Genomic DNA, 12,245 nt, shown 5'->3' with positions numbered 1-12,245 from the left:
TAAACCCACCATAGTAATTAAAATATCCAAACCAAATCATTTATTTTCTCTATATTTTTTTTGGTTAATAAAGCATTAAATTGCCTCAAATGACTTCCCAAAAGGAAATAAATCTCCCAAATTGCCCAGAATTTAAATCCCCATTACTTGGGATAAGTCCTAAAATGTAGGAACCAAAAAACATTACACTTTATATCTGAAAATTAATCTCAACCATACATCACCCAAAGATAATCATAGAAATTCGCAGTGAAAAAACCAACGGTCGATATGAAACATGTGAAAGTTTCTCTATTTGTACTCCGTCATAATTTCTACCGTTATTTATGTCTCCCCCTTTTCCTGTGTTAGTCTCTGCAGTACCTTTTTTTCCTTTCCATTGAGAGACAGCAACACTGGGGCTGAACTCTTTTTCTGAATCTTCAGCATCAGAAAGGAAGAGAATCTTCATCAGAACTGGTATGTTCTTTTGATTTTGTTTTTTTTTTTTCTTTTCATTTTTATGTTGCTGTTTGGGGTTTTTGTAGGGTATTTGTCTAGGTTTGGGGGATATTGTTTTTTCTTTTTTGGAGATTGTCAATAAAATGATTAATTTTTTATTTTGGGATTGTTTTTGGATTCTGTTTCTTGGGATTGTAGTTTTGGTGATTCTAATGGGAGTTCTGGGTGTTGGGTTTTGCTTTCCTACATCATTGGATTAGTGTTTGTCCTTCTTACATGCTTAGAATTGGCTATTAGATTGATCATTTTTATTTTGTGTCTGTGGATTCGAACTTGATTTTGTTGTTGTTAGGACTCTTACTTTTAGGTATTGACTGTGAATTGTTGTGTGCAATAGAAACAAGCTTTGCTAGGGTTGTTACTGTTTTGGGCAATATGGTGCTTAGTTTGTCTCTGTGGAAGGAATGGAGTTGTTTGTGATATTCAATTGCAGGTAACTAGAGTTTGATTGGTTTCTGATTTTTGTTTTTATTGGTGGTGGTGCAGGCAGGTTAACTTTGATGAAGTAGCTTTGGAATTTCTGCCAAGTGAATCCGGTTTAGGATTGGGAAGCTGCAGAAAGCTGGTGTATGTGTTCTGATAAGGCTCTCATGGTTTTTAATACCCAGCGATAGATTGACGGGCAAGTAACTATCTCGTTAGGTTATTAAGTCTTTTTTATCTCCGGGTTCTATTCGTTGCTGATGATTAGATAGTTTATGGTTTGACACTTTTGTTACCATCTTTGGGGGGTCTTTCATCCAAACAAACCTAACAAATAAATGTGCTTTGACGAGAAGTTAGATTTTGGTTTTGGGAGTACTTCACAAGGGCTTTCCAAAATATGCTACCACTGTTGCTAGTGGATGCAAACATATCAACTTATCGATACTCTGAAAGGGACTTAATTCGCATTGTTGTTCGAAGATGGTTGATCATATGTCAAGAATTTTCTATTGAATAATGACCTATAATCCGTCTCAACGGATTTGACTTGAAGTAAAGTGTTATTTATGATCAGCGTACTCTTGAACTAGCAATTCGTTAGAACATTTATTATTTTAATACAGGTGTGTAATTGATCATTACCTTGCACGTGGGGTTGCAAACTCACCTGAAGACTCCCCGGAAAATATGGAAGCTAAGAATACGAGGATTGAGAATTTAATGGGTACTCGGCTATTCCAAGCTGTTGGACCTGTACTCTTGATTTCAACGGGATACATTGACCCTGGAAAGTGGGCTGCAGTTATTGAGGGAGGTGCAAGTTTTGGGTCTGATCTCGTGTTGTTATTACTTGTCATCAATTGTGCTGCTATCTTGTGTCATTACTTGGCTGCTCATATTGGTGTGGTCACTGGAAAGAATCTTGCGCAGGTAACCCTTTCTCTGGCTGTTTTATCTAGTTAATGTTAGTTTTGGTTCTCCTGAAAGGAATTGAATCTTTGGCTATCTAAAACTGTACGTACATACCATTTTTAAATACTTAATACCCTTGAAAACTAGAAACCGAATCCCTATTCACCAAAACACGTGTAAGACCAAATTTCATACATATATGGTAACTAAATGTCTCCCTTCATCAGTTGCGGAGATACATGTTTATGTCATTTCGCACGTAATTAGCACTGTTACTGTCCTCAGTCAGATGTCATCTGAATGGTGCCATACCATTTCAAACATGATTAATATGGAAATGCTGTTTATGCAAATGTTACCAGAACTATAATTATGTAAAGTCGTATCTCTTAAGCAAGTGTTAACGCTATGTTTATTTAGTAATCCATCTTTATCAATTTTGAGATTTGATGCTTGTTTAGATGTAGAAAGGGAGATCTCTCCATGTATTTCTTTTCTTCTACGCGTGCACACAAACTGAAACACAAACACTTTGAATTTTTCTTTTGTCAATTATCAACTATAGAAAAACATTATTTAACTTGACATTTGGGACTTGTTAACATTGTTCCAATTTTTTAGCAACAATCTCAAGACCTTTGTATATGTTGGAACTTGCAATCAAACAGCTGTTTTATATACCCATATGTGATTCTCATTTTTTGACCTCTATTGTGCTTTCTTAACCTGTTTCTCTTTCCGGTGATATATAGATTTACAATCAGGAATATGACAAGTCAATATGCTTATTCTTTGGAGTTCAAGCAGAGATTTCAATGGTTATTTCGGACCTGACAATGGTAATTATCAGGCTTCGATAACTTATTTAATGCTTTATTACTCTTGCTAAATAGTATGCCTGGAATCATGGACCATAACAGTTATTATTATTACTTTTTTTTATGTGCTAGGTTCTGGGCATTGCTCACGGGCTAAATCTTCTTCTTGGGGTGGATTTTCGTACTTCTATTCTTCTTACTGCATTCGATTTTGTCTTATTCCCAGCTTTTACCAGCCTGTTGGTAAGTTTAATTCACTGCATATTCTTTTCATACCAATAAAAATGATAAACTCCTGTTATAATGTTTTCCTTGTGATTCCACGTTCAGGCAAGATGCAAGACAGAAACTTATTTCGTCGGTACAGCAGGCTTTGTACTGCTTTTTTATGTTATTGGAGTTCTTATGAGCCAATCTGAAGTCCCGATTGTCATGAATGGAATGCTTACAAGGTTCAGTGGGGAGAGTGCTTTCGTGCTCATGAGTCTTCTTGGAGCTAATGTTATGCCTCACAACTTTTACCTTTACTCTTCTCTTGTACAGGTAACCTGATTCTTACCCTCAATTTCCTCTTTCTGTTGATTTATGTTGAGTACCTTCTTTTTAAGCCTAGCGTTGTTCTGATGTTCAGTTTTCTTACCGTTCTGTTTTATGTGTCGTGAGTTATTCTTCTTATAGTAGGCAAGATGTATCATATGATTCTGATGCTTCTCCTCGTGCAATTCATCAGAGTGTTATTTCCATTTTCTTGCTTTGTTGGTGTTGTTTAGTTTCTAAGATTAATTCGTATTCGATTGTCAGTCTTCTAATCCTTGTTCCATCTCCATCTATTTGCAGAAATGGCAGGGACCACCAAATATGTCCAAGAGTGCCTTATGTCATGACCATTTTGTTTCAATCTTATGTATTTTTAGTGGAATTTATTTGGCGAATTATGTTTTGATGAGCTCAGCAGCATCTTTTTTCTACAGCGCCGATCTGGTTGTGCTAACTCTTCATGACGCACTTCTGCTAATGGACCAGGTTGACTTTGCATTATATTAGCCACTTGTCTCTAACTAAGTGATTCCATGCATGACATGCTTTCTATCTAGTTATACTTTGTAGCTTTCACTTACCTGTTTGTTTTCCTTTGTATCTTTTTGGACAGGTATTGAAGAGTCCCGCAGCACATATTGCGTTTTTTCTACTCTTATTCATCTCAAGCGTGCTAACAGGATTAACTTGGAGTCTTGGTGGCCAAGTAGTCTTGCTTGAATTCTTTAGGTTGGATACACCTCTTTGGCTTCACCGCACAACTATCAGACTTCTTTCTCTTGTTTCGGCTCTTTATTGTGCTGGGAATTCAGGGGCTGAAGGGATATATCAACTTCTTATTTTCAGTCAAGTTGTTCTTGCTATGCTGCTTCCATCCTCTGTAATCCCCCTTTTTCGAGTGGCCTCATCGAGTTCGATAATGGGTTCCTTAAAGATTTCCTCATTTCTGGAGTTCTTGACTTTGAGTACTTTTATGGGAATGCTTGGGTTAAAACTTATTCTTGTTGTGGAGATTTTATTCGGAAGTAGTGACTGGGTGGGTACCTTTAGATGGAATGCTGGAAGTAGTATGACACTTCCATTTGTTATTCTTCTATTCACTGCTTCTGTTTCACTGGCTTTTTTGGTCGGTTTAGCGATCACACCTCTGAAGTCTGAAGGTGCTAAGCTAGAGGATGAGCAGATGGGGAGTTGGGAGCCATCTGCGAAAGGGGAAGGAAATGCCACACTTGGGGTTAAATTTACTCAAGAGGAACTTGATACTGAAGATGTAGTTATTGATAAAGCTATCGGGAGTCAATCTGACAATTCAACTTTTGACTTCAATTCTTCTGATACAGTTGCGAATTCTTCTGATCTGGAACCTCAGTCCATTGCTTCCGAGGGGATATGTGCTACAAACCAGACTTTCCCGACATGTCATCTAGAAAATTTGCAACCTGCTATGGAGTTCACCGGGGTGGAAATAGTGGATAAGGGTTTTCTTGATGCTGGATATTTGGAAGAGGCTACTTCAGAAATGAACGAACTTATTGATCCTGTTCCAACTACGGAAGATGCCCCTTCAAAGATGAACGAACCCCTTCACCTAGTTCAAACGACCCAAACTAGTGAGGGATGTTTGCAAGTTGAGGAGGGATGTTTGCTAGTTGAGAAGGATGGTGATGAGCAGAATAATTTGGAGGGTCCAGGATCTATTAGTAGTGTTAGTGAGAAATGTGAAGAAAGTATTGTTGTTGGAAGCCTTTCGAGATTGAGTGGATTGGGCCGTGGTGCTAGGCGTCAATTAGCATCTATTCTTGACGATTTTTGGGAGCAGTTGTTTGACCTTCATGGGCAGGCAAGTCAAAAGGCAAAGGCTAAGAAATTAGATATCTTATTTAGACAGAATCCAAATCCCGCTGCTTCTATGAATGTGGGTTCTACAGGATTGGGAGCATCGATGTTTGTACCTTCAGTAGCTGAAAGAGAATCTGAATTCCTGGCCAACCCTAATTCTTATGACCTGCCCAGCCAACACAGGACGTTGGGCAGTTTAACGTCACCTAATGGTATTCAATCAAGATCTCCCTTGCTGTATACAAAAATGCAATTGGCAGATGCATTTCCGCAAAGTGCGTCTCTAAATGTAATTGATTATGGTGAAAAGCGTTATTCAAGTTTGCATGTGCCACCATCTTCAGCAGGCTTGGGTAAGTTGAGCTATCAGCAGTCAACTGAAGATGATTACCGAGTCGCATCTTGTTATGCTCGAATTCATGCAGAGATGGAATCCCCTAATTCCTTGAATGGTCATCTGGATTCACCAACCTCTAATTCCTCATCTCTCGGCCCGCCAAACTATATGGATCAGCTTAATCATGCTCTGTTCCAGAAACCACTAAACAGGTTCACCTCTGTACACGCAACTAGTATGCAGAATCCAGCAGCTCCCCAGAATAATGGGCTAAATGCAGAGCAATCTTATTATGATGGTCCTTATTCGTCCGGATTTGTTCAAGATGTTGGTTCTCTGGCCTTCACGAAGAAGTACCACAGCTTGCCCCGCAATTCAGGGCTTGCATTTCCTCGACAAGGTGCATATGGTATTGAAAAGAGTTTGTGTGGACTTTATTCAGATCCTGGATTCTCCTTCTCCAGAGCTATTATAGAGGGTTCTCTCGTGGTCAAGTCAGAAGCCACGTCTCCGTGGTCTCCACATCCTTTTGAGCAGGCATTTGGTGGTATTACAGGTATACCCCAGAAAGTGGGAAAGTCCAATTCAGTTCCACAGAAAATCAATTCTCATTCAGAATTGGAGGCTCTGTTGCTTCAGTTGTTCAGAAGTTCTATGACGAGGCTCCTGAAATTAGATGGATCAGAATGGTTATTTAGTCTTAATGGTGGGGTTGATGAGGATCTGATCGATCTAGTGGCTGCGAGGGAGAGATTCCACAGTGAAGCTGAAGCTGGAGAAGTGACCCATAGAAAGGAAACCAGTGAGTCTCCTCGCCAATACCTTTCCTCTGACAGAAAATTTGGCTCAGGACTGAAGAATGATGAGATGAGTTTCATTGAAGATTTGCTTTCTACTGTTCCTAACTGCGGAGAGGGTTGCATTTGGAAAAAGGATCTGATAGTGAGCTTTGGGGTCTGGTGCATCCGACGCATATTAGAATTGGCTCTTGTGGAAAGCCGGCCCGAGCTATGGGGAAAGTATACATATGTTCTCAATCGCCTTCAGGTAAAAGCTCGATACTGTACTTCATTTTCCTGAGTTACTTTCTACTCACTCATAAAATCTGAAGTAGTATCTGGGAGGCCCAACAGGACATTCAACTGCCCATCAGGCATCTAGTGACCCATCTGATACTGGTCGATGGGTCCTAACTATTCATTCTGAACAACGGATGCCCTAGATACTATTAGATATAATTCATTTTCTATTTTCAAGATCAGTGATTTTTACCATTTCATTTTCTGAGTTGTGGTAGCTGAAGTTTGAACCATTGTGGAAACAGGGAATTCTTGAGCTGGCATTTTCAAATCCCCGGACTCTTATGCCCCCCTGCTCATGTCTTCAAATCCCAGTGACACAAGCTAAGAGAATAAGCTCACCCCTAGAAGGCGGCGAGGTGTTAACACCGGCTGCAAAATCTGGCACAGCAAAATGCACAACTGCAACCGCAGTCCTTGACATAATCAAGGATGTCGAAATTGCGGTTTCTAGCCGCAAGGGTAGATCTGGAACTGGAGCGGGGGATGTGGCTTTTCCTATAGGTAAAGAGAACTTGACATCTGTTCTCAAACGTTACAAACGCCGTCTCTCTAACAAAATGTTTCGGACCCATGAAGGAGGAGGTCGTTCCGGGGTTTGGTAACCTTGAAAGCGCACCTTATGCATGGTATACCTTCTTTAATCCAAAGATTACATGGAGCAGTTTTTTTTTCTTCTTTTTTTAAATTATTTTTTGGAGCTGTTTGGTATTGGAAATCATTATAACTATTGCTCCAAATCAGTGCGCTCAATTACCCAATTTCTCTCTGTTGTGGTGTATAGATAGGTTTATACTGCAGATATTCTTATACCTATGTAAAATATGGTACTGTAAAACTTTTTGAAAGATTTCTGCAGAAAATCAAAGCTCAGAAAGAAAGAAAATAAAAAATTTGGCTTCCTTCATTTTGTTTGTTATCTTTTGTTCTTTATGTCCTACTTGCTTGTTGTGGTGTCAATGAATTACCTAGATTGGTCCGACTCGTCCGAGAGTGATTTGAGTAAGCACTCCTAGGTCTAGTTGTAGCCAGAAGAGAAACGGTATAAGCATCGTGTGTGTAGGGGCGGGCTGTATAATTTATTTTCTCATGAAGGGCAATTGTGTCCTTTTGCTGGACACATGTCAGCATCTCCTGAATTTTGGACAGTATGAGAAAGTTCGGTGGAAAGCGTACTGGCAGAGGCAGAAAAAAATATAAAGGGGCGCTATAAAAGTTTTGATAAAAATAATGAAGTATTTAGTGGACTAAATGGAAACTATTTAGTGACCAAGACATAAAACGGGAAAAAACGAATGGGGGGTCGGCTAGAGCCAGGACTATTCAATCCTTGGTTTCGTCACCAGAGCGTAGTATAAAATCACGTTAAAATGTTAAATTTCAGATCCATTTTATTATTATGCATTCGGCCACTTCACATTAATTTATTGTGGACTCAGTTTAAATAGATTTATTTTATTTTTAATAAGAAAGAAATTTTATTTCTAGGACTAGAAACCTATAAATTGTTGTTGTCTAACTGATCATGCCGCTAATAAATCAAGCATATTTTCCAAAAACTCAAAATAACTTAAAATCTCTTAAAATTATTAAAGCATCAAATATGAGATTAAAGTTAGTCCAATTCACTGCTGTTGAGTTTCCTTTTAGAGCACTAATCATATCGCTGCAATCGCTTCTAGGTGCGTTTTTGTTTTTCCCTATTTTTCACGTACAACAACGCTTCTAGAAGATCTCTAGCCTCATCTTGGTCTGGGTTTTAATGCTCTTCCCGCTCCTCCTCGCAGTCCATTGCAGTCCCCTGAAACAGTTCTATATATCAGCCCATATCCATATACTCCAGAATTCTTAGTACATAAGGCATAATAATTGATTTTAACATCCAAATGTTCAGACAGAGATCACTTAGGAATTGTAGAAACAATATCATTAAAATTATTTGCCACAAATATATTACTCAGTTTCCAATTGCTTATTTCAGAAAAGATGGTTGTAATGATTCCACACCCATTCACCTTAACATTGTCAAGTAGTTTAGCACACTTAGATTTCTAGATGTACCAAGATGTAAAACTTACTACGTCATATGTCGTTTTGTCAGCCTGCAAATGAGAGTTAGTATATTTAAATATATCACAAAGCTAGGTATGAAAGTCATTATTGTTCAGTACATATATGATTTGAGAATTAACACCAACATATATCCTTCTCGTGACTTCATACTCCACAAACAAATGATGCATGTTTTTGGTACTATTGCCGCACACACAACTATTAACATCACCATAATGTGCATATCTAGCCAATTTGTCTTTAGTAGGAAAACAACTATGCAGACACTTCTATATGAAGTGATGGATTATAGGCGGAAGATTGCATTTCCAAAAAGTGTTCCAAGCCATAATTAGATTATTCTTAGTTGGTTTCTAACAAGATAATCATCTAAGATAACTTTATACGTTGTCTTGACAGAAAAAGTGGTCGCTACCAGCTGGCTTCCATAAAAGTTTATCTTCACCAAGCATAGGTAATCTTATATCAGTGATGGATCTAATTATATTTTGATCGAACATAGGTAGTCTTATATCAGTGATGGAACAAAGTATATTAGCTGGTTCAGCAAGCCTTCTAAAAAATAAGGTTTAATGCGTGTGTTCTACTGGAACGCTTAGGGCTTGGCCAAGGATGGTGCAAATTCCAAGCTTAAGGAGTTATATACCTTGCACAAACCTGGTATTATTTGTATTGTTGAACCAATGGTTTTCTACACTTCTCAATTTGTGAGAAGTTTGAGGCTGGATGATTTTAGCGAGATGTGATCGCTAATGAAGTTGATGGTGCTAAAGGTAATATATGGGTTCTCAGAAAAAAACAATTTAGATTGTCCATGTATTCTCTCTTGTACTAAGCAGGCTATTACTTTGGATTTTGATGGTAATTATATTTCTGTTGTGCATGCCTTCTTTAAAGCAGTTATGGTATCAATTGGGGTTGTTTTTTTTTTTATCTAATCCATGGCTTGTTATTGGTGGTTTTAACCGCATTTGGATGAGAAAAAAGGTGGTATGGTTTCTAAAGATGTTTATATTAATGAGTGTATGAGTTAGATGTCTGATAATGGTTTGGTTGAAGTTGATGATATTGGTAAGAAGTATACTTGGTCAAATTTTCAGGGTGGCCATAAAAAAATTGTTTCAAAACTTGACAGCGCCATTGTTAATGATGGTTGGTTATGAAAGTATGAAAATTGGAGGTGCAAAGCTTTGCTTGGAATTGCATTCGATCATTTTCCTTTTTTTGGCTTTGCTTTTGAGAATCCAAGGCCAGCTAGAGTTTTTTTTTTCTTTCTAGAAGATGTGGCTTTCTCATTTTGGTTTTATGGATTTGGTTAAAGAAAGTTGGAAACTTCAACTCAATGGTGCTCCTCCTTTGTGTTCGCTGGAAAATTAAAAAAGATTGAAGGAGACTATGAAGATATAGGAAACAACTGTTTTTGGTGATGTTCAATTTAGATTAAAACAAGCTATAACCGAGAATGATCTGCTTGATTATGATCCGGCTGATGACTTGCAGTTCACTAGGGTAATGGATGCTCAAAAAACTATTAAGGAAGTGAGAACTGAATTGGCAATTATGCTTAAGATGAAATCTAGAGTAACTTGGTTGGAAGATGGTGATCAGAACACTAGATTTTCCCATAATAGTATCCGTATGAAAAGAAGCCAAAATACAATCTCTGAATGTGAGATTTCCACTGACTCTACTTTGTTTTTGCAGGATGAAATTAATAACTATACTGTCAATTATTATAAAGACAAGTTTACTAGTGGTGATACTTTTATTGATCCTAAACTTTTGACATAGACCATGAGAGCATTACCGTGGAGGAAAGTGCTCTTATGGATGCCTTGACAACTATGAAGGAGATTAAAAAAGTTGTTTTTGATTTGGGAGCTGACAGTGCACCGGATCAGGATGGCTTCTCAGATATTTTGTATAGGCAGTGTTGGGATATTATTAAAGAGGACTTAGTTAAGGCTATTATCAACTATTGGCAGAATTCCAAATGGCATTAAATCTAGTTTTATTGTGCTTATTCCAAAGAACAATGCATCTGATGCTATTAAGGATTACAGGCCTATTGGCTTGAGAAATATTTTTTTTTTTTGCAAAATCATATAAAGATATTGTCCACTCGGCTTAGTATGGTGCTTAACAAATTGATTGCTGAAGAACAAGTTGCTTTCATGAAGGGGAAAAATATACATGAAAATATTGCTTTGGCTTCTGAACTGATTAATGAAATTGGTGTGAGTAGGAAACATGGTAATGTTGGCCTAAAACTGTATTGCTCAAGAAGTTGATATTGTTAGTTGGGAGTTTGTTGCTTAGGTTTTTAGGCGGTATGGCTTCTCTGAAAATTGGTGCAATTGGATTTATTAGAGCACTGCTCGGTCGAACTTGCAAGCGTTGCTATGTCAATCTTGTTTGTAAAGTTTAGTTTCCAAAACTATAAGTCTTGATTTCTAATCTACTTATAGCTAAGTCTCAGATTAGGATAGTAAGTGTAGTTGAGCATTAAACTTCACGGCGTTCATCAATTGAAAATGAAGAACTACTAAGGGGAGCTTGTGGAACTTCATTAACAAAAGGTATGTGAAGACTTGAAATCATCTATCACTCAAAAGTCTATCTACTCTATATCCTATTTGAGACAAAATTCGTATAGATATATAGACTTCGATTATACACATTTGATATTTCAAGCTGAGTTTAACTTGCTTACATATTTCTCGAAATATGTGTAGTTAATCTTTCGCTTTAACAAAGTTCATCTTATATTCTTGACGAAAGTCAAAAGATGATCATGTGAAAATTGCCTGGTAACATCTTACATGATTTGTGTGAGACGGTCATTTGATTTAGACTCAGAATGTTTCGTATTGATCATTCGATCACTTGAAAATTGCTTTGAAGCTAATAGTTTGTGTGAGACAGCTATTGTCATCTTCTATGAATGTTTCTAATGATTGAAATGGGATTTTAGAACAATTAACAATTATTGGATATAATACAGTATGGGTACTTGTACGCTAAACTGTTGCATGTTCTTCCAAGTCCGGGAACCATAGTATGCATACCCGTATGCGTACTGGTTGGTTAGTGAAAGTCCGAGAACTTAGTATGCATACTCGTATGCGTACTGGGGTAAAGTTCATGTCCGGAAATTCAACTAAGTTTGGAGGTATGCGTACCTGTTCGCATATTGACGAACCCAAACTTAGTCCGGCCACTTAGGTATACGTATCCGTTTGCATACTTGAGTAGATTATGTTCTAAAATCGGTTTGTTCATGAACTAATACATTTATATATTAAGGAATGCAATCTTTTGCAAACCGTGGATATAATGTTCATGAATTCATTCGAGTGAATCAAAATCGATTTTTCTTCAATTGTGTCTTGTATACTTCTACGAAAATATAAACAATTGAACAACTCTAGAACTAGTTTCATTTGAATCATTTGAACTAGTTATGGTTAAGATAAATAAGGTTGATATGAAAGTATTCATATGGCTAACTTCGGTTAACTATTGTTGAGCCAACAAGGTGCACACGTTTAGGTACGGTTACTCATATCTAAATAAAATAAGTTTTCATTTTTGTGTAACAAGATAAGTTCGATCTAATGGTTGAAAGATATTAGCTTGCGTCTAATCAGGTTTACATCTAACGGTGAATATTTAATGCTTTGTTACCAAGGTAAAATTGATTGAAAATCCTGATTTGAAGAC

The 12,245-nt window shown here is 37.4% G+C and overlaps 1 protein-coding gene across 2 annotated transcripts; it reads left to right on the top strand.

The window, feature by feature from the left end:
- Positions 1 to 336: 336 nt before the first annotated feature.
- LOC113309257 (ethylene-insensitive protein 2-like) lies at positions 337 to 7,356 on the top strand. 2 transcript variants are annotated; one of them, XM_026557676.1, is made up of 9 exons: positions 337 to 459; positions 988 to 1,123; positions 1,551 to 1,857; positions 2,592 to 2,678; positions 2,790 to 2,900; positions 2,988 to 3,200; positions 3,495 to 3,680; positions 3,808 to 6,417; positions 6,695 to 7,356. In XM_026557676.1, exons 3-9 carry the CDS (start codon positions 1,615 to 1,617, stop codon positions 7,052 to 7,054), a joined length of 3,810 nt encoding a protein of 1,269 aa, XP_026413461.1. In that variant the 5' UTR covers positions 337 to 459; positions 988 to 1,123; positions 1,551 to 1,614; the 3' UTR covers positions 7,055 to 7,356. The 2 variants fall into 2 exon arrangements, with proteins under 2 accessions (XP_026413461.1, XP_026413462.1); XM_026557677.1 differs by having other exon boundaries at positions 988 to 1,857.
- Positions 7,357 to 12,245: the final 4,889 nt, after the last annotated feature.

Source organism: Papaver somniferum, chromosome 9, assembly GCF_003573695.1.
Source record: "Papaver somniferum cultivar HN1 chromosome 9, ASM357369v1, whole genome shotgun sequence".
NCBI lineage: Eukaryota > Viridiplantae > Streptophyta > Magnoliopsida > Ranunculales > Papaveraceae > Papaver > Papaver somniferum.
Note: the sequence above shows the minus strand (reverse complement) of the source record. Positions and strands in the feature narration are given on the sequence as shown.

Coding starts and splice junctions, on each gene's coding strand:
- LOC113309257 (XM_026557676.1), top strand. CDS start 1,615: ATGGAAGCTAAGAATACGAGGATTGAGAATTTAATGGGTACTCGGCTA. Junction 3,681..3,807: donor CACTTCTGCTAATGGACCAG/GTTGACTTTGCA, acceptor CTTTTTGGACAG/GTATTGAAGAGTCCCGCAGC. Junction 6,418..6,694: donor ATGTTCTCAATCGCCTTCAG/GTAAAAGCTCGA, acceptor TTGTGGAAACAG/GGAATTCTTGAGCTGGCATT.